The 19,069-nt window shown below is 37.9% G+C and overlaps 1 protein-coding gene across 2 annotated transcripts; it reads right to left on the reverse strand.

Moving 5' to 3' along the window:
• Positions 1-20: 20 nt before the first annotated feature.
• On the reverse strand, positions 21-18,142 carry LOC105169619 (phosphatidylinositol 4-kinase alpha 1). 2 transcript variants are annotated; one of them, XM_011090065.3, is made up of 26 exons: positions 16,822-18,142; positions 16,350-16,691; positions 16,093-16,254; positions 15,005-15,175; positions 14,633-14,791; positions 14,412-14,539; positions 14,017-14,323; positions 12,816-12,984; positions 12,466-12,683; positions 11,503-11,661; positions 11,236-11,418; positions 9,603-10,112; positions 9,143-9,502; positions 8,682-8,896; positions 7,413-7,596; positions 7,150-7,286; positions 6,899-7,049; positions 6,298-6,564; positions 5,803-5,880; positions 5,646-5,693; positions 4,330-4,502; positions 4,030-4,225; positions 2,932-3,072; positions 1,700-1,908; positions 874-1,035; positions 21-747 (listed from the first exon to the last, which is right to left on the reverse strand). In XM_011090065.3, the coding sequence occupies exons 1-26, from the start codon at positions 17,800-17,802 to the stop codon at positions 489-491; spliced, it is 6,069 nt and encodes a 2,022-aa protein (XP_011088367.1). In that variant the 5' UTR covers positions 17,803-18,142; the 3' UTR covers positions 21-488. The 2 variants fall into 2 exon arrangements, with proteins under 2 accessions (XP_011088367.1, XP_020551877.1); XM_020696218.2 differs by having other exon boundaries at positions 11,236-11,661.
• Positions 18,143-19,069: the final 927 nt, after the last annotated feature.

Here is a 19,069-nt window from a genome sequence, read left to right on the forward strand (position 1 = left end):
CATCACCCTGAAGAGATTGATTGATGAGACAATTTTATCTTGTGTACTCAACTTGAGAAGCACAGCAAACCACAACAGTCGTGTACACCAAAACCTACATATAATACACACTGACTACACCTTATATGAGCTCTACTAGTTCCAACCAGCCACTCACTCCATGAGAAGCTTTCCCTGTTCATATTGATTTTGCATGTTTTTACTTAGATGAGCTTTCAATTTTGATGGATAAAATATAGCTAAACCCTATACTTTTACAAATCGAGGGAATCCCACCACACATAAGCAGCTCATATTCATGTTTCTTTGTTCTATCTAAACAATTGCTCGCACATCCCAACTACGGTAGCGGTGATCCCCCACGAAAATAGCACCTACTGTTTCTGCTATTTTCGCTCCCCTCTTCCCTCGGCTACAAGATACATGCAGTGAAAAAATTACAAGAGATCAAAATGTACAACTGATGGCAACTAAACTGAGGTGCTGCCTCATTTTTCAATGCCCTGTTGCAGATACTGAATCAAATCGTAACCAGCTGTTGTCCACTTATTGTAGGCATCTGTGCATGTACGAATCATAAAATTGGCTGCCTCACGCTCGCTCATTTCAGGATGAAATCTCTTGCGTAGATTTCCAATAGGATCACCCCTGCTGAAGCAAGGCAATCCACTGTCCATCATCAATAAGACTGTATTTATGATCCCATCCATATAGCGGCGTGCAGCAAGGTAACCCTTCACACACAAGCTGCATAAGGAAAGATAAAACTAATAGGCTTCATAACCACATCATGTAAAAATAATTGCACAAGGCCAATATGGCAAAATGAGCCATAAATAATTACATTGTTCAGTGAGGAACTATGTTTCTTACCTCACAAATTGGTACCATGTCTCACTTTTCATCACCCCGGATGGATCAAGTAATTGAGTCATCTCATGACTCAGTTTGAAGTGGGCACTTTCAAATCGCATGTTTCCCCCAGGTGAAGTTTCCAAAATAAAACCAAAATCAATATGAACAAGCCTGCCTACACTGCATTCACAAACAATTAACTTATATTAGCTTAGACTCTGGTGTCAGTGATGTGACCAGGTTTCAATCAATTTCACTCAAAGAAACGCTTGAGAGGAGAAAATTTTTTTGATCAAGATGTGAAAGTTTTATAGAACAGTCAAGCGCACAACTGAAACAGCATAATCTGTCATGCTAGAAAAGTGAGCTCGTGAGGCTAATAATCAACTATTTACCAGATTATATGAATCACTATTCACATCAAGCAACGTATTTAACCCTTCACCCAATTATCTTCACTCTGGATAGCAGGAGGATGTGGATCAGCAAAGATCACTTGGTGGTAAGAAACAGGCAAGATCACGGGACACTCAGAACTCTTTGGTAATAGGTATAGCATGTAAGGCGTATGAAGCACACAATAAAGCAGAAAGATAACTGAACTGTCCATACAGTAGTTACGGGTTGCAATTGGAGGGTGGGGTGGGGTGGGTCAGGTGTGTACTAACGAGATTAAATTTCCCACTTTATTTGGCAAACCAGATCCGGACCATAAACCATATCAGGACCACAGGCAACTAAAAGGAGCACAGAGAACCATGTACAGGTAAGCAAATTGTAACCAAGTTAATCTGTTTTGTGGTCTCAGACATCAATAAACCATGCTGCATACTAAACTGCTTACTTGTCAAACAAAAGATTCCCATTATGTCTATCCTTTGGTTGAAGCAAGAGGCTAGCAACTGCATATCCAGCACTGCTAATGAGGAAATTCTCACGAGCAGTTTCGAAGCTCGGTGAACCAACAGGCCCAAAGTCCTGCTGGAAAATCTCATATAGACCACCATCAGTGGTCTCACCCATCTGACTTCTGCTTCGTGAATTGGGCACAACCTGCCAAGCAGAAAGGATGAAGGAATTTTACGTGGAAACTCCGCACAAACAATAGACTGAATGGCCTTGAAAGAATACGGCAATGCAGAAAATGCAGATAAAACATTCTTCAGAGCCCAATGCAGAAAACAAATTCAACAAAATATGGCATGCTACACATCATACAGAGTCAAAGTTCTTACATTCACCTTACTCAACTTGCATAATGAAAAACAACACCAAACTTTACATTCATCTAGAATTGTAGACCAACAAACACATAAGTCAAACATTTGCATATGCTCAGTATGAAATCTAAGAGTCAAACTTCAACAACTAAACCCCAGTTTAGCTCATCCCCGTGATCCTTTGACACTCTTCTGACAAGTGGTCCCATGACACCCTCCGCAACTTGTCAACAAAATGGTGTTTACACAACCAGCAATGTACTTTTTCCTGATACTCATTCGAGCATCACACGTTTAAACAATCATTTCTATTAAAGATTTCCTTTTCGGTGCCCCCACATTATATCATAGATCAAAAAAGAGTAGCCCGTATAAGAATGCAGAAGACGTTAAAATCTGAAAAAACTGGAGTTCCGCTTTTTCAAAGTTGAAAAAACTTTACTGCCTAATACCAACCGTTAAAAACATATCTCGCCTGCTTCTTTTGCCCCCTCCTGATACAGTTCATTTCAGATGTTTGTACGAGACCTTTGTAAGCAAGCAATAGTAAGTAATATACCATACAACAGGATCTCTGGTTAGCCCAATGGATTTATTTAAAAGATGAGATGACACATTAGTGAACCAATATGACAGCAGAGGGAACTAAATAAGAAAGATAATACAACCGGACGCCAGGGTGAAGTTTGGATACATCAGACAAGGTTGTGAAAAATCAAATAATAAATTTCAGATACATGACAAAAGACCAAAATTAGATTTGTGAAAAACCAATTATATAATAGCACTTGAGAGTGAGAGTGACCTGATGGTGGTTTCAGTAATAAAAACGACCTAAGTAAAGACGGCGACATACCTCAATAATTCCTCTTTCTGGGCCAGTTGGGAGTACTCCATAAGGAAACAAATAGAGATTAAGGCCAACAGCTTCAAAGATGTCTTTCAAAAGAGAAATAACTTGCAAAGCAAGAACGTCCTGTCGGCAATCATCCCCAACCTAGATCCAGACCCCTCTTCATCAGGCCATGTATCACACATTTTGAAGAGAAAATATGCATTATGATGCAAATAAAGGTCATAGGTAAAAGCATATGTAGCTTACTTTCTCAATCCTAGAAATAAATCAGCACACCATCAAAAAACAAACAGCAAAGTATATTTAGCCTAGTACAATATATATATATATATATATATATATATTCTTAGCCTATTACAAACAGAGTTTTGCAGGAAAGTTGAATTCAAATTTTCCTCTGTGAATTAGAAACACAGTCCTCTTGTACCCATCTAATCAAAATTACTGTTGAACAATGAGACATCCTCGAGGCAAGGGAATGTCAGAATGGTATCTGTTCAAATTTACTGTTCAAGGGAATGTTACTATTCAAATTTAAACACACCAGATATCAAATGTAAGATTTGACAAGACACAGATATGAGGTATCTGATAATGGTAATGTTATGAAGCACATAAATAATGCATTGCATCAAAAGATATAAGGCTCTTAAAGTGTCTAAATGGTCCCAAGACCACAAGGACCATTGACATAAGATATAAAATGGATGTTCCCACACAATACTAGAGCCAAAGCTTGAGAGCTGATACACAGCCACCCATCAAGCGCTTGTCAGTTTATATCCTTTCCTTCGCTGCAAGATCTTTTCACAGCTCCTAGTTCATCAGCCCTTTTCCAGTATTATCTAAACTGCCTACCCTAATGGAAGGGGAAACCAGGTGAATACATGAATAGGAGTACTTCCATAACCCAGCATGCCAAGCTTTTGGCTAACTCACCCCGGAAGTGCACTAACAAGTTCAGTAGAAGCTTGGACATGCACAAGCTTTCTATTCAGAAGCTCAGGCATGACACAAAAATAAATGGGAGTTTTCTCCGCTCCCTCAGGTAAGCTTTAGATGTAAAACGTCATCTGTCCTGAAAATATGTTTACGTACCTTGAAAATGCAAGCTTGGGGCTTTATATCTTTGGGATCCCCATCCCGGTCCACCACATTGAATGTGATCATTATAGGAACTTTTGCTGCTGATTGCAAAGGGATTCCACTATCAACCTGAATACCCCTAACAAGTTTATTAGGAGCAGTAGGTAGGTATAAATCATCTCCTTCCACTCGAATTTTCTCCAATTCCCTATTCCAGTTCAAGAAATAATAATCATGGTTTTAGATTGGAAATGAGCAAGATATCGTAAGTCAGCAAGCACACTTTCCAAAGAAAAACCCCCGAAAGAATACCTTCTTATGCCAGCTCTCCTTTCCTCCTTTGGAAGTGGAAACAGGACACCAGATATTGATGTAACCTTGTCAAAGAAATCAAATTCTCTTTGAAACACATCAAATGCTTTGGGGTTGAAACCATCAACAATTCGTTGTCTGACAACCGGAAGTAGTGCTTGAAACGAGTTATTCTACAAGGAGAGGAAAATAGCACCCAAAAATAACTAGCACGAACCAATATGCATAACAAAAAAACTTTGTGACACTAAAAGCTTCTAATTAGAACTAAATAGAAATTATGACATGAAAAGTATACATTTACATTGCTGCATGAGGAATTCAGTTTTGAGCACCGTTAATTCAGCATTGTCATTTAACAGTGACTAAAACCAGCTGAAAAGATATGTAACCATATTCCTAGGAGAAATAACTGAAACATCTCAACAAGAATGCAAGGGGCCTTCCAAATAAATAACAGGGAGTCATGGGTGCTAAAATATATATGTTCATTAAGATGGTCTCGAGATGCAACCTCACAGGTATACCAGACAAATATTTGATGCTTTGGGTTCAGACACAGTGATTCTCAGACAAGTTGCCATTAACTACTTTAAAATGTGCAAAACATGGATTCATGTGTGTAGAAATGCCCACAATCAGAAGTCATGTGAAAGAACATTGACTTTTCCCCTAAGGACATAGGACTATATTATGAGAGGAAATATGGGTGGATGAAGGGGAACAGGAGAATTACAAGGGAGGTTTCACAGGAATTTGGATTATCTATAAGTCTATAAAAACCAATACATCATTACTATAGCGCTTCATTTTCTACAAGAGTATTCATCATCCAGCAAAAATTATTCTACCAAAATAAAGTGAAATGAAAAGGCTCCAATAACAGAAAGTACACTGAGTAGGTTTTAATATCAATCACGAAATATCAACAATCTTCAGATACAGACACAGGAATAAATAGTGAGTCAGAATTTAGCCATAGCTTGACATCAACAAGCCAAAGATTATTCTGCAGAGAATCATTATATCTTTTTCTGGAAAGACACAATATAACCTACAAAAGTGTATTACGATGATAGTTCATAGTAATATCATCGTAATAGCGTAAATGGATTCTTTTTTAAATTAGAATCAACTTACAACAAAAATTGTAAAAAGATGCAGAAAAGCAGAGAAACATGCAGAAAAAATTTCCATTAGTAATTTAATTAGCACCAACTAGGAATGGGCGCCACAACCAATTACCAGAAATAAGCAATTACGAAGACACATATTTTCATCTTTCTATGTTGTTTTAAACAATTTACTGTGTATACCGTGGTAGAAGCTGCGTCTTTCCCCGATTCAGGAACACATGTCTCACCCTGCAAAACCACAAAATATTTGTCATATGTATGCATCCCTACAGTGCATAAAACAAACTGTGTTGATATTTCATAAATCAATTACTCAATGGAAGTGAATTTCTTTCACCTGTAAATGCCATATCAATATATGGGCAAAAATATCACTCCTTTGAGCAGCTCTAAGCAAGTATCCCTCAACCAACTTCTGCAAATTGGAGTTGGCCACCAACAAAAGAAAAAGTTCCATTAGGATATTCTAAAATTTATTTTACCAATCCTCATTATTTGGAACTAAGTACAAGCGGTAAGATGCTGAGGCTACAAAATGCAACACACCTCAAATAAGATGTTTCTTTCTATTACTTCTTTGCCAGTTAAATTCGGTATATCAAGCAAAACTTATTTTCTATGAAGCTACAAAGATTTATTCATAATCTTTTACAACATCAAGCATGCTCCAAGTTGTGACAAACATTAACCGCACCACAAAAAATACAATGAAGACTAGCTCCAGAATATTTTTATGAATTAATTCCAGTTATAGTAGATCTGACATCTTCACATAGCCAGATTATTTTTAAAATGATAAGAAAAACATAATCATGTCAAATCTAGAACCAACCTCGTCATCATATCTTAATGCCTGGACCAGCTGAGGCATGAAAAACGTCACTCTCTCAGGCGGATAGGATTCCAACACTCTGAGAACATAAGCCATGACTCGTGGGTGACCTTTATAAGCTGGAGTAAGGAACTCCAAAGCTTGTGTAATTGAACAAGCTGCCCAGTGCGGCAATTGTTGCAAAGATGTCGAATTCTCATCCACTGCTTTCGGGGTGACAAAATAAGGCAAAGCTTCTGGAATGGAGCGGATCTCCAGTATATGTGACTATGAAAGGAAAATCAATGAGTGAGTCAAAAGGTGTTCAAAACAAAAAACATATAGGAAGAAAATAAAACCACAAAAATTTACATGGATGTTTTAACATGAAAATCCACGGAAAGTCTTTCAGTTAAGGAGTTAGTTCATTATTCAAATATCAAAAATAGAATTTTATTCATAGTGAAAGTATTAAAAGCGCCAAACATGAATAGACTATAACAATCAACAGGACCCATATCCGGAAACTTGAAGGCATTAATTCCAGCACTTTCTTATGTCAAAAATACTGTTACCACATGAATATGCTGAGCTAGCAAGTTTCATCTTTAACTCAACATACTTGAACTAGTTGGGTGATTTCACCCTTCAGAGCAGAATTCGCTGGAAATCTTGCAGCCAATGATAGAGCAATACGAGGATCAACAGAAAACGCAGTCCTTGCAAATTCTATCCATTTTTCAGTGCTGATTTTAAGCCGAGAAGCAATTTCTCTGAATACAACATTAGAGAAGATGATAGATACTCAAATAGGATGGCCAAAATCAAAGGAGAAGAAAACTAAGATAATATGAAAAAGTTTATAATGATTACTTTGGTCCAACTGGTTGAGCCCACACCTCAAGTCTGTCAGCTTCATGCTGGCATAGCATCAGCAGTAACTGCCTCCGCTTCTCTCGTCCAGAAGCATAATTCCCCATCTGACCCCAGACAGGGTGATACTGATCCTTCTGCAGGATATAAGACTCATTTTCTAAACCTCATAAAGAAATCCATAAAAGTAGAAATAACTTCCTGAGATAAACAGATTTTGGACAATTTAGGGACACATCAAGACCTCCAGTACGATATCTTACCACATCATTTATAGAGCTACCATTTTCATTTACCCCTGCTCTCTGATCAAGCTGATCCACATCCCCTCGTTCATTTAAAAGATGATGGACAAATAATGAAACAGATTGAGCTTCAGCCTGAGCAAAATATTTGTTATTCAAATCATACCATTCAGGTTCATGTGCAAACCACCCTAAGGAGGCCCTGTTAATCGCCAAAAAGAAAATAAACCAGAGTATTCAGAGAAAAATAAACTTCAATCATTAATCTAACTAGTAAAATATCAAGAAGACAAATTTTAATGTTACAGATATTCTTCGCAAAATGATATATGTATGGGAGATAACTGAAGTGCTCGATAATTACAGTGATCTTGCCCATTAAAACAAGGGATTCAGTATCTAAAACAGATATGAAAGTTAAGTATCAGGACAATACCCATTAAAAGGCATATAATCATACGTGTCGGATATATTGAACAAAAAATAGTTAATCTGCCAATTCTTGTTGCCAAAAAAAATGATACGTGAGGAATACTCTAAAAAGGAAATCTATCACACCAACAGAATAAAGACCACGGGCACTACTTCTTTCAACTGAGGTTAACAAAATAGACGCACTAGTGTGAACGTCTGGGGAAAAAAAACACTCTTGAAGGTAAATGTCATCTGTAGCAGCCAATCGCCTGTAAACGATAATTCTCTTTTCTTTTTTTCTTTTTTCCTCATCCTCTAAATCAGTAATGAAAATTGAACTAGAAGTTCCATTGTTGTGATTTGAAATCAGTAATGGAAATTGAACTAGAAGCTCAATTGTTATGATTTGAAATCAGTAATGGAAATTGAATTAGAAGCTCAATTTTTGAAGTTCAATTGTTGTGATTTGAAATCAGTAGTGGAAATTGAACTAGAAGCTCAATTGTTATGATTTGAAATCAGTAATGGAAATTGAATTAGAAGCTCAATCGCTATGATTTGCATTACTTGTGTCTAGGTCTGCTCCATGGATAGTTTGCTGGGGGCACATCCCTAGGTTGCCCCAATTAGGCTCATCTCAGATAAAAGTGTGTCCATTCTGTGCATGTACACACAAGTCAGAAAAGCATTTAACAAGCAACAAGCTCACTGCTCACATCACTTAATGTGCGAGTTCTGCGGTGGAATATCCACTCAGGCATCATGACATCCAAACACAGACCATTGGACATGTAAATTTATAAAATTTACATGAGACTACAGGTGATCAAATGCACATTATAACTGAATTATATTTCTGCTTATAGGTCATACCTATATATTCTATCTTCCAGCAATTGAAGCCCTGATCTGAAGTTCTGAAGGTTCCCTTGTGTTCGGCACGAGCAAAATTTTAGGCCAAAAAGCATAAAAGTGAAGAAAGTTCCTGTAGCAGCTGGATGCCGTGAAAATTTCCAAGGGAGTTTTGTTGTCCCTTGTAACATCCGACCAAGTAGCAAAAGCTGTTCAACACTATCATGACGAACTACCTGAAGTGATGATGAAATTACAAAAGCAAATAGATCAATGTTTATATTATGTTCATGCATGGCACAAAGAACCCACAACAAGAAGATTGGTAACAACAAATGAAGTCAGCAATATGCAACATTTTCAACTTCAAGCATCTGTGTGAGTACATGTAGCAGACAATCATAGAATAACATTTGGACCAGGGTAAAAGCAGAAGGCAGTGTCCTAAAGAAAGCATACAACACTCTATAATCGATACTTACTTCAAACCGATCAATAATGAATCCAAGCCACAGCCTATGAGCCATTATCTGTTCTACTGGGTCCTTCTCAGGCTGTGGTTCAGGCTCTCCGGGAGCAAGGTGGGGCCTCAACTTTGCAGAAGGCCCAGCGCACCTTATGTCAGACGCAAAAAGGCCTCGCTTGGTATCTATTGTCCACAACCATGCATCTACAAGCTCAGCAAGGACAAGAGATCCCAGCTGAGGAGCAGCAGAAACTAACCAGGTCCAGATATACACGCCAGTCTCCATGGCATCAGGAGTGGTTATGTAAGCTGGACACCAGCAAAGAAGGCGTAGAAGTTGCGAAAAGCTCTCAATGTTTGATTTTGGATCTGAATCCTGAAAAAGTATGTTATATCACGTATAAAACAAAAATAAAAATTTAAAGTAGCTAGTTGATTAATACACAATTGATTATATAAAGGAATAGTATTTTTACCAGATTCGATAGAAGCAAGGCAGTAGCTTGAGAACATGTCTCACGGAATAACTTTTTATCTACTTCTTCACCTTTCTCTGCAATATTTACAAACTTCTGAAGGAGCCTTACAAATTTGTTAAGCAATATCTCATTAAAGGATTCATTTTTGGGTTGAGGAGGTTGTGCAGAGGACCCCAAAAATGGAAGGTCAAGACTGAGACCACCAGTGGATAAACCACCAATGCTCTCATACAGCCTTCTCATGCCAGCAATTTCTCCAGCATGGTTGCACTTTGCCGTAGCACTGACCATACCAGTACCAAGAACCTCCAAGTTAAATGCATCTGTAAGTTTCAAGTTTCCTCCGGAAGCTGCAGCAGCAGCAGCCATGACTGCAGGAATATTTGCAGTTTTTGTACCAATCCAACAATCATTTTTACCCGTGCCAATCCTTATCTCAGACAAAAGAGAAACCACGTCAGCTGTAGGCTGTGTTCTCTGCCATGTGTTAGCCTTGCAAAGGTTTTCCTGAGTACCGTAGCTTTTGAATAAGAAGTTGAAGGTATAATGCATTTCCAGGCAACAAAATTTTAATCCCTCCTTTTGCATTTGGGACCAATCAAAGAGAAACTTTGAAAGAGAATGAGAATACAAATGCTTAGTATTAAGAAAAGGAGCTGATATCCTCATAGCAAATTCAGCAAAGCACTTTTTGTTGATGACCGCTTAAAGGGCTAGAATATACAACTGCTGATAGATAAAGGCTACAAATCAAATAATTATCATCTCAGCAGCACTTAACAACTTGGTTCATTGCATATCAATTTGTAAGAGATTACAGAATTTAACAATATTAACAGAGAAGCACAAAGCCACAGAGCTCATCTCATTAACAAGCTGAAACAACAAATAATTCAGCTGAACACATAAATTTGAACAAAACTGATTTACAACTTTTATATCTAATGGTATGATTACAACATAGAGTTCAAAGAGCATTTTCTGGGAACTCGATATATATACATGCAAGTCACAAACATTATCGTGTATCAATGATCATCCAGAAAAGGGGGTATACTTCTCAACCGGAGACAAAAACTGTATTGATGGTATGAATTATAGCACTTGACAGGGCTTCTAAAAGAAGCACGGATAGCATGCGAGTATCAGATTGGGTGGAAGTAAACCCAAATATTATAGTAGGAACTAAAAGTGAATAGGAAAACATTTTGACGGCGACAGAAGTTCAACCTAGCCAGTTTCTTACTGTACCTCATAATACAAGTTCAGTAATTCCTTTTGCATGAATGCATGTGCATTAAGATTATTCTCTCCAGAATATGATCCGACATCAATGTTAAACTTGTGGCCCTCGAAATAGGTATTCATGCATAATTGATGATAAAAACAGCTTACTGCCAATATATATTGGATATGATAATAAAGAAGAAAAACAATATAAAAAGCTCAACTTTCACAGCATAACCAACAGCACATCTTCTGAAGGAAGAAATTCTAGAATACAGAAAAGGTACAAGCAATTAAGCAAACTGCTAGATATTCCAACAAACAAGAGAAAATAATGAAGATAAACAACAAAGAAGGAAAGTGAAATAACTTGGAATGAATTCCAGTCCATAAGGAGACAAACCTGAAGAAGACCTTGGCTAGTGCATGGAGCATGTGAAAGCGAAACAACAATCCATTCCCGAACAATCTTTTGGTACAAAGAACGGACATTGGAAACATAAGCAGGATCAGTCACTACTGCAGGTGGTGGATCATTATGCATTGAGAGTAGCAGAGAATCCAGACATGATGAATTCCACAAAATCTGCAAGTCATATAGACCATTTAAAAGTGCTCTTGGAATGTGAACCAGAAGCAAAAGACAGTACAAAACATAGTGCACTGTTACCTGAGGAAATTTATCTCTAAGTTGAGTTAATAAACTAACAGAGATATCTCGTACATGCTCATCCCTTTGAGACAAGTTTTTTATGAGGAAACAGGCATGGATAGAGAGAGTAGACTCTCTGACTTCAGCTTGAGGCCCAGTCTCAGATGCTCGATCCTCCTGCAGCAAGTTGCGAGAACATTATATTTTGGAAAAAGACACCTAGGAAGGTAACAGAACACAGAAACATACTAAGAGGAGGAGGCAAACAGATCAAATAATTAAATCAAAATTGTTAACTAATTTGCCTCACAAAGTTACAAGTGCACTCTAATTCATGCTTTCTGCCAAGATAGATATGTGACATAATCGGCATGTTTCAGAAGATATCTGCATACTCTTAATGTTTTTGGCATTTCACCAATTATATCATGCCAATAGCAATTTTTTTACCTGTCTATTGCCCTAAAAGAGAGAATCGTGCTTGTAACACGTCCTAGTGTGCGTGAAAATAGATGGAAGATGATAAGCCTAGTCCCCAATATGATTGAGTTTACTATGTTGGCAATCCAAGACTGTCACATGCTATAAAAGTTTCAATTAGAATATATAGTTCTTTCTCCTTCAGGTGAAAAAAGCAATTTTATTTTACCAAAAGTTGCAACCACTTGCATAATTTATTCATTTTAGATTGTCAAAAATGTAGAAATTATATCTCTAATTAGATGAAGAAATAATGACATATAGAGGAAATATATTTACAAATTAATACAAATGCATAGTATATAAAATATTGACACTCCAGATTTTCAAACACGGATAATGTTGAATTATCATAACTCCCCCATCTCTTTCTCCACACTTCACCTAGGATGAGTATTAACTCCATAAGAGCACTAAACCGTCCAAGCGCAAGGAACCAGCAACCAATTTTAGCACATATCACTTGTAAACAAGAAGAAAGAAGAAGGGAGGATAGAATACCAGCCAAGTTAATGCTGTTTCAAATGCCTGATGAACAATAGCAGTCAAACATTGGGAGACAGCCGGCATAAGATTCGGACTTCTCAGGTATTCAAAGACACAGCTGAAAGCACTTCGCGAAGCAGTTGAACTCGGGGCTCCATTTAGAATACCACCATTGCTACTAAACCGTATTATCTCTAAAAATGCTACAGCTAAAAGATAGGTCGCTTTGACACCTGAACAAGTCAGACAAATAGGCTCCATCTTTGAGGACTTAAACCCTCCTTGTAGTCTTGCAACAAAAAAGAAATGAAATTTCCTGATTGACAAATATAAAACCTTCAGTTACAGGCAAAACATGATTAGACCTGAAATTGTACTCATTGCAGAAACCTCCACCCGCCCTCCTAGAGCAGCAGAAAGAGCAGCTCTTTGACCCACAGCAGCTTTCTCATTTCCACTCCCTCGCCTACTACCTGGGTTGTGTAGAGCATTAAGCTCCAATTCATCTTCAAGCCATTTCACAGAGCTCACAACCTAAAACAAACATTTTTGCTCTCGGAACTCAAGAAATGCTTATCAAGTAGAAAAATATACTTACTGAGATATAAAGGAAGTGATAATGATAGAACAAAACAAGCAAAAAGTAATAAGAATCTCTCCGTGCTAGTCAACCTGATGCAAGGAGTTCTGTTTACGCAAGATATAGAAAATTATATGTTTCCTTCAGTCTTCCTCTATTTAGGAAAACGAACTAGCCTCTTCAATTCAAAGGTCAAAGAATCCTACCAATAAAGTAAGCTGCACCCCTCACCTATGCACCCTGGATATATTCTCACTTCTTGATTTGCAGCATATGGTTGCAAGTGCTAAGCAGAGGGTTAACAGAATGATGGATTAAAATCTCTACTCAGATGGATGGACAATTTGAGCCATAATGAGATAAAATTGGGTCTAAGCTGCTTGACTGAAGTCATAAATGTTGCCAAAAGCACATTCCATACCAAAATTCTCATGACATGCAGAGTAGAAACACACACACAACATTTCCCTCATTTACCTTCCTTTCCTTCCCCACCAGATCCTTAAATCCACAAAAAGGGCTTTAATGTACAAGCACCATTTGCAACAAATAAATTTGAGCAGAGAGACACATCATCTGCATAATATAAATATAAAGTACTGCAATAGCATCATATTTTCCAGGTCGACTATCTAAGCAAGATAGAATCCAATTTGATTTTTGTTTTCACGTGCAAAAAAAAACTCCACAGAGAGACCAATATCATGCCTAGCAATTCACATCACAAGGACAAAAAGACTTGAAGCCGGCTAACAGTATATATCTGCAAGATGCTGGCAAGAACCATGAATGCAATTAAAAGGTAAGAAGACAACAGTTAAACCATAACATGGAATAAGCACAGACATATTGATTCCTAAAAGAATTGTTAAACAGTACAGTGTCCACTTATCTTTATGTATATCACAAAAGAAAAGGCAAACCCCATGAAGGTGGCAATAACAAGACATAAAATTTGAATAAAAGCAGTCCCTAGGTCAACTAACCAGAGGTGGGGTCCCTTGAGAAATGCGCTGAACAGCAGATGACCATAACGAATTCCACATGTATGGTCCACCCACGGCCTGGAGGGCAGTGGTGCCCATGCTGCCTACACTATTAAGTGTAGTTGAGACTGACTTTTTCATGCCCTGAGTTTTTTGTATTGGAGGTGCTAACCCAAAGAGAGCAATGTAGAACCACAAGTTTCGGAATAGCTTCAAGAGTGAAGGTTCCATATCTACAGTGGGATCAAAGTCTGAACATATTTCAGCCACAGCAGGCAGCAGTGGCCCAAGAAAATCAGCCCCACTCCTGAAGTATAGATTTTAACAGTTACGAGGTTACGGTGCTACCAGTACAACAACAACATTGTAACGAGTTAACTGCTTTCGGACTTTACCTTCCACTTTTCGACTCTGCCGCCAAGCCCACATCTGAGCACAATGACAGCAATCGATGACGATAATCCGAGCGCAATTTATTACTAGTAATCCCTCTCGCAATCAATAAGAATCCCGCTGGTAAAGTCTAAAGCGTAATTCAACCAGTGAGCATCCATTTCAAAAATACTTCTGTCACAACTTACACTACATAATAATATAATAAGAAGTGAAAGCATACCTCAACACGTTCTGTCGTGGCTTCAGGTACCTGGGTTTTACTTTCTGCAGAACCAACACTGGAGAGTTTACCCAAGTAGCTCCGAGTCATCAGCACTACAGCTTCGCGGTAAGACTTCTCAAAACCTAAGGTCGCCATGCGAGAAACAGCATCAAGAAGCTGCAGTACCTCAACAAAAGCAGGTTGAGAACACAGTGCATGAAGAAACATTAGCACAACACAGTTAAAAGATAAAAACTATTTTCCAGAGATGGTGTAAGAATATTCTCATTTCCTTTCTTTATTGACAGTCCTTTCTATAATGATGATATAGTAAGGAAGCCTAAAGATAAAAATGCAGATATATTCTGCATTAAAAAGATAGGAACATACTCGAAGCCTCAATAAGCCTGGTGTTGAAGCATCGCCCTCTTCTAAACTCTCAATAAATAGGGGTAAAATCATGTCAACAACTTCAGGCTTACTAACAGAAACATTTAACTCCGCTAACAAACGTATGACATTCAGCTGTACAGGTGGAGCAGTCAGCTTCCCTTTCCCATCCTGAAAAGCACACAAGAACATTATCACATAAGGCATAAGTAAATTACTAAAATATTTTAAACATCAAACTACGAGCACATACATCTTGGTTTCCAACCCAAACTTAGGGATAGACTAGCTTGGGAAGTAGGTAACTAAGTAGTTTACAAATAATGAGACATGAGATTGCTGTTCCAGTCCCCAAAAAAATGTAAATTAAATAATAGCTTACTTATAAATGCATATGGAGATTCCGGTAGTTCCACAGTCTAGTCCATTTTCCATGACAAACAAATGTCAAACAAATAATGCCGTACTTATTTCCCTAAGGATGACCTGAATTAAACTATATTTTCAGATGGACATGATGTATCTTAATGGCCTAATAAGATGTTTCCTTTCTATATCCTTAAACATTTATCATCTAAAGAACAGTATCAACTTAACCACTGCCGTATTAAATGCAATGCAATATCAATCTACTATAATCCACATGTCAACAGAAAATACGATTCATGTCCGTCTAAAAGTACCCTCACCCTTGAAGACATCTATATTCAAAAATCTATTGAGGGTGAAAACAAATAATTATAACCGATGCAAGACTAAATCAAAAAGTGTGTAAAGAGTGTTTAGAAAAATACAATGTTCTAAAGCCGTTGAACCTAGATTCGTGTTTTAGGTACATGAGTCCACAAAGAACCTAATGTTCTTATTTGCTTCTTGATGGGTCTGAAAGTTGTTGCAAGATAGTGGTGGTTTACTGCTTCAGACAGGAGATTTGAAATATATTTCACGGGAGCAAAGCGGAGAACACGAAATATTAGCTAAAGAGACAATGTATCAAATGGAAACAATATTGTAGATGACAATAGCCACAAGAATAAAACATTAGCAATAATGAAAGCAGCTATAATGATCTATTTACTTATACTAACCTCTTCATCATAATCATTTCGTTCACGAATACTAGTGGCCAGTCCCATGATAAAAGTGTCCACAGGAGACCGGTCTTTGGCCCATCCAAATTCAATTATCTCACAGCATGTTTTCATGACACTTTCAAACATGCCTCCATGGCTGCTTGCCCAAGTGTCAGCCTGTGCATAGTTGATTAATAGGGGGCAACAAAAATACTGCACTATGAAACTATGCAATCATCACGAGTATTAATCCAACAAAAGAGAGAATGTACCTGAGCACAAGTAGCCAGCACAAGGGGTTTAAAACGAATGAGCAGAACTCGGAGGAGCTGTCCACCACGAGCAACAGCTGCTTGAGAAATTCCAGAAAGCAAACAGCTAAAAAGCTCTTCACAAGCTCTCAACTTCCGCCACACAGAGAACAAACATGCCTCCGCAGCCTCTATCAACAGAGCAAGAGCTCCATGCAACAATCTCTTTGATGACTTCCCTTCTGTGTCAAGAGATGCCAGAGACTTGATTTGCAACATCGTGGCAGCTTGGTAAACTGACAACTTCCTGTTGATCCTAACTTTCAGCAACTGCCCTTGCTCTGACCAATCACGCTTCCTTATCTGCCCATTCAACACAGACACAGCAAACATTCATAACCTGACCTTTTTCCCTGATTTTTTAAGCACTTTCCTATTTCCCATACAACCATGTAAGTACAAAGCTGTTGTAAGTTTATTAAATTTTATTTACCTTTAAAAAAGCAAGCATTGATTCGAGCTGATCCTTTGCCATCCCCCTCACTTGCTCCACCAGATGGGGATCCAATGCCTTACTGAATACATGTCCAATCAGCTTAAAAACAATCTCTTGTTTTTCAAGACTCTCCACTGACTCTTCCTCAAAAAATGTCACAGCTTTCTTGTAAGCTGCGGTGCCAACCCCACTACCTCTGTCACCATCAGCGAACCCAAGACTGGCACCAAATAAATCCCCATTACTCCTCCATGTAATGCTGCCGTCCCCATTCACCACAATCCCCCTAGACGATGACCCATCATCTTTTGAAGCTGCACTGCTAGATGAATCTGCTGAAATAATGCTGACCTCAACACGCGGAGACTGATAATGGTTCACACTGAGGGGAGAGCTCTGAGCCGAAGCCGCATCAGGGGTTGCCAAAATCACCTCCCTTGGCGAGCTTGGCACGGGAATTTCAAACCGATCAAGAAGAACAGAAATCAATTTATTCACATCAGAAGGCAGAATCGGAGGGAAATTCGTGCATAGCGCTTTCAGAAAAACCCTGGAAACACTAGAATCAGCATTGATTATCGTCTGAATCACAATTTCCCCCGTGAATCCAGCCACGTCGGAAGCGAAATCAGGAGACTGTTCCGCCGCTTTTGACATGTAACTCAAGAAATCGTTGAAGAATGAAGAAATGGCCTCGGAGGAGAATGCCTGTGGCCAGAACTTAGGATTAAAGGATGAAGGAATTGACCGGTAAAACGCGAGAACCAGCGATTTTGGAGTTTCGTGATTGGAATTCGGGCATTTGGAAAGCAATCGCGCGACCGTGAGAATGGCATGGAGCTGAGACCTCGAAACCCTTGGCGATCCAGATAACAGAGACTCCGCCGGCGGGCACCGGCTGCAAATCCAGGCGATTTTTTCTGGAAATTGCGATGGATTCTGCGAGATTAAATCGCAGAGCTCCAGCAGCGACTCCATCACTCGATTTCGAACTCCGATTCGTAGAGATTCTTCAAATTTTCAACTGAATTCTCATTGATCGGAGGGTGCAGGTAAGTGTAAACGACAATGAGTAAGTGCTAGTGATTTTGAGAGCGGAGTGTGAGAAGACTAGGGTTTATCAGTGGGGCAGTGAGACGGAAAAAACAATGGCATGGATGGAAGGGCGTCGTGAGGTCGCTGTCGGTCTTCGTCTTCGGGCTGCGTTGTGCTGGGGTTGAGAGCACAGCACACATCACCGCGCCTCCGTTTCTTCAGATCTTTTGTCTTTTGTCTCCGCCTCTTTTTTCCTTTTACCTCGACGGAAAAATATAATTTTCTGATAGCTTTTGGATTTTATTTCCTTTTTCAGTTTGTTTGTGTAATGTGACCGTTGAGAAAAGGCTCTTTTTCCTTTTTCTTTTTTCTTTTTTAATTTCGGATATACCAGGAATTACAAAATTAAAAATAGCCGTTGATCATGTATTTGAGATTTGTAATCACAATACCAGATAAAATCTTTTTAATATAATTCACAATTGTATAAATACTTCAAGTTTTAAATGTGTTGCCAAATAGATGAGTCATCTACTAATTTTTAAGTTGAAAATTAATGGAAGTATTTTATTGAATATACTATTGGATAGAAAAAAATAAATAAAGTTGATGTGAAAAAGTGTACTTATTTAATTTTAACAAAAAACGCCTCATGTGTTTTTAAAATTTAGCTAAAAGCTCATGTTTTAAAAAAAATATACAAAAAAATTCTCTAAATTTTCAAAATATTGCATACTCTCCCCTTCCTTGAGTAAGTACTAACTACATTAATTTTTTGTCGAATTATCTGTTATATACTTCTTATAACAACCACTAATCTTCAACTGTAAAAGTGAACGGGATCAAATATTAAGTAATTTAAAATATATTTATTTATATATACACACACACTATATATATAATATTATAAAACATATTATACATAGGACTTTTTTAATTGGACATGTCCACTGGATGATACATTTCCAACTTCTATTCACTTCATTTTCATACTTTCACAAGTTCATTCCATTCAATTTGGATGACATTTTAGAACTTTTCAATGTTTTAGCAATAAAAGCATGTTGTCTTTTATTAAGAGAATTCCAAAATATTATTTGATTCGTCGTTTCTTAAAGTTTGTTTGAGATTATAAGTCGATGTATCTTGATAGACAAATTGCCATTTTCATTAACACCAGTGTGGGCAATGATTGTCTTAAAGATAAATA

Source organism: Sesamum indicum, linkage group LG8 (genome assembly GCF_026168435.1).
Source record: "Sesamum indicum cultivar Baizhima isolate 11 linkage group LG8, ASM2616843v1, whole genome shotgun sequence".
NCBI classification, from domain to species: Eukaryota; Viridiplantae; Streptophyta; class Magnoliopsida; order Lamiales; family Pedaliaceae; genus Sesamum; species Sesamum indicum.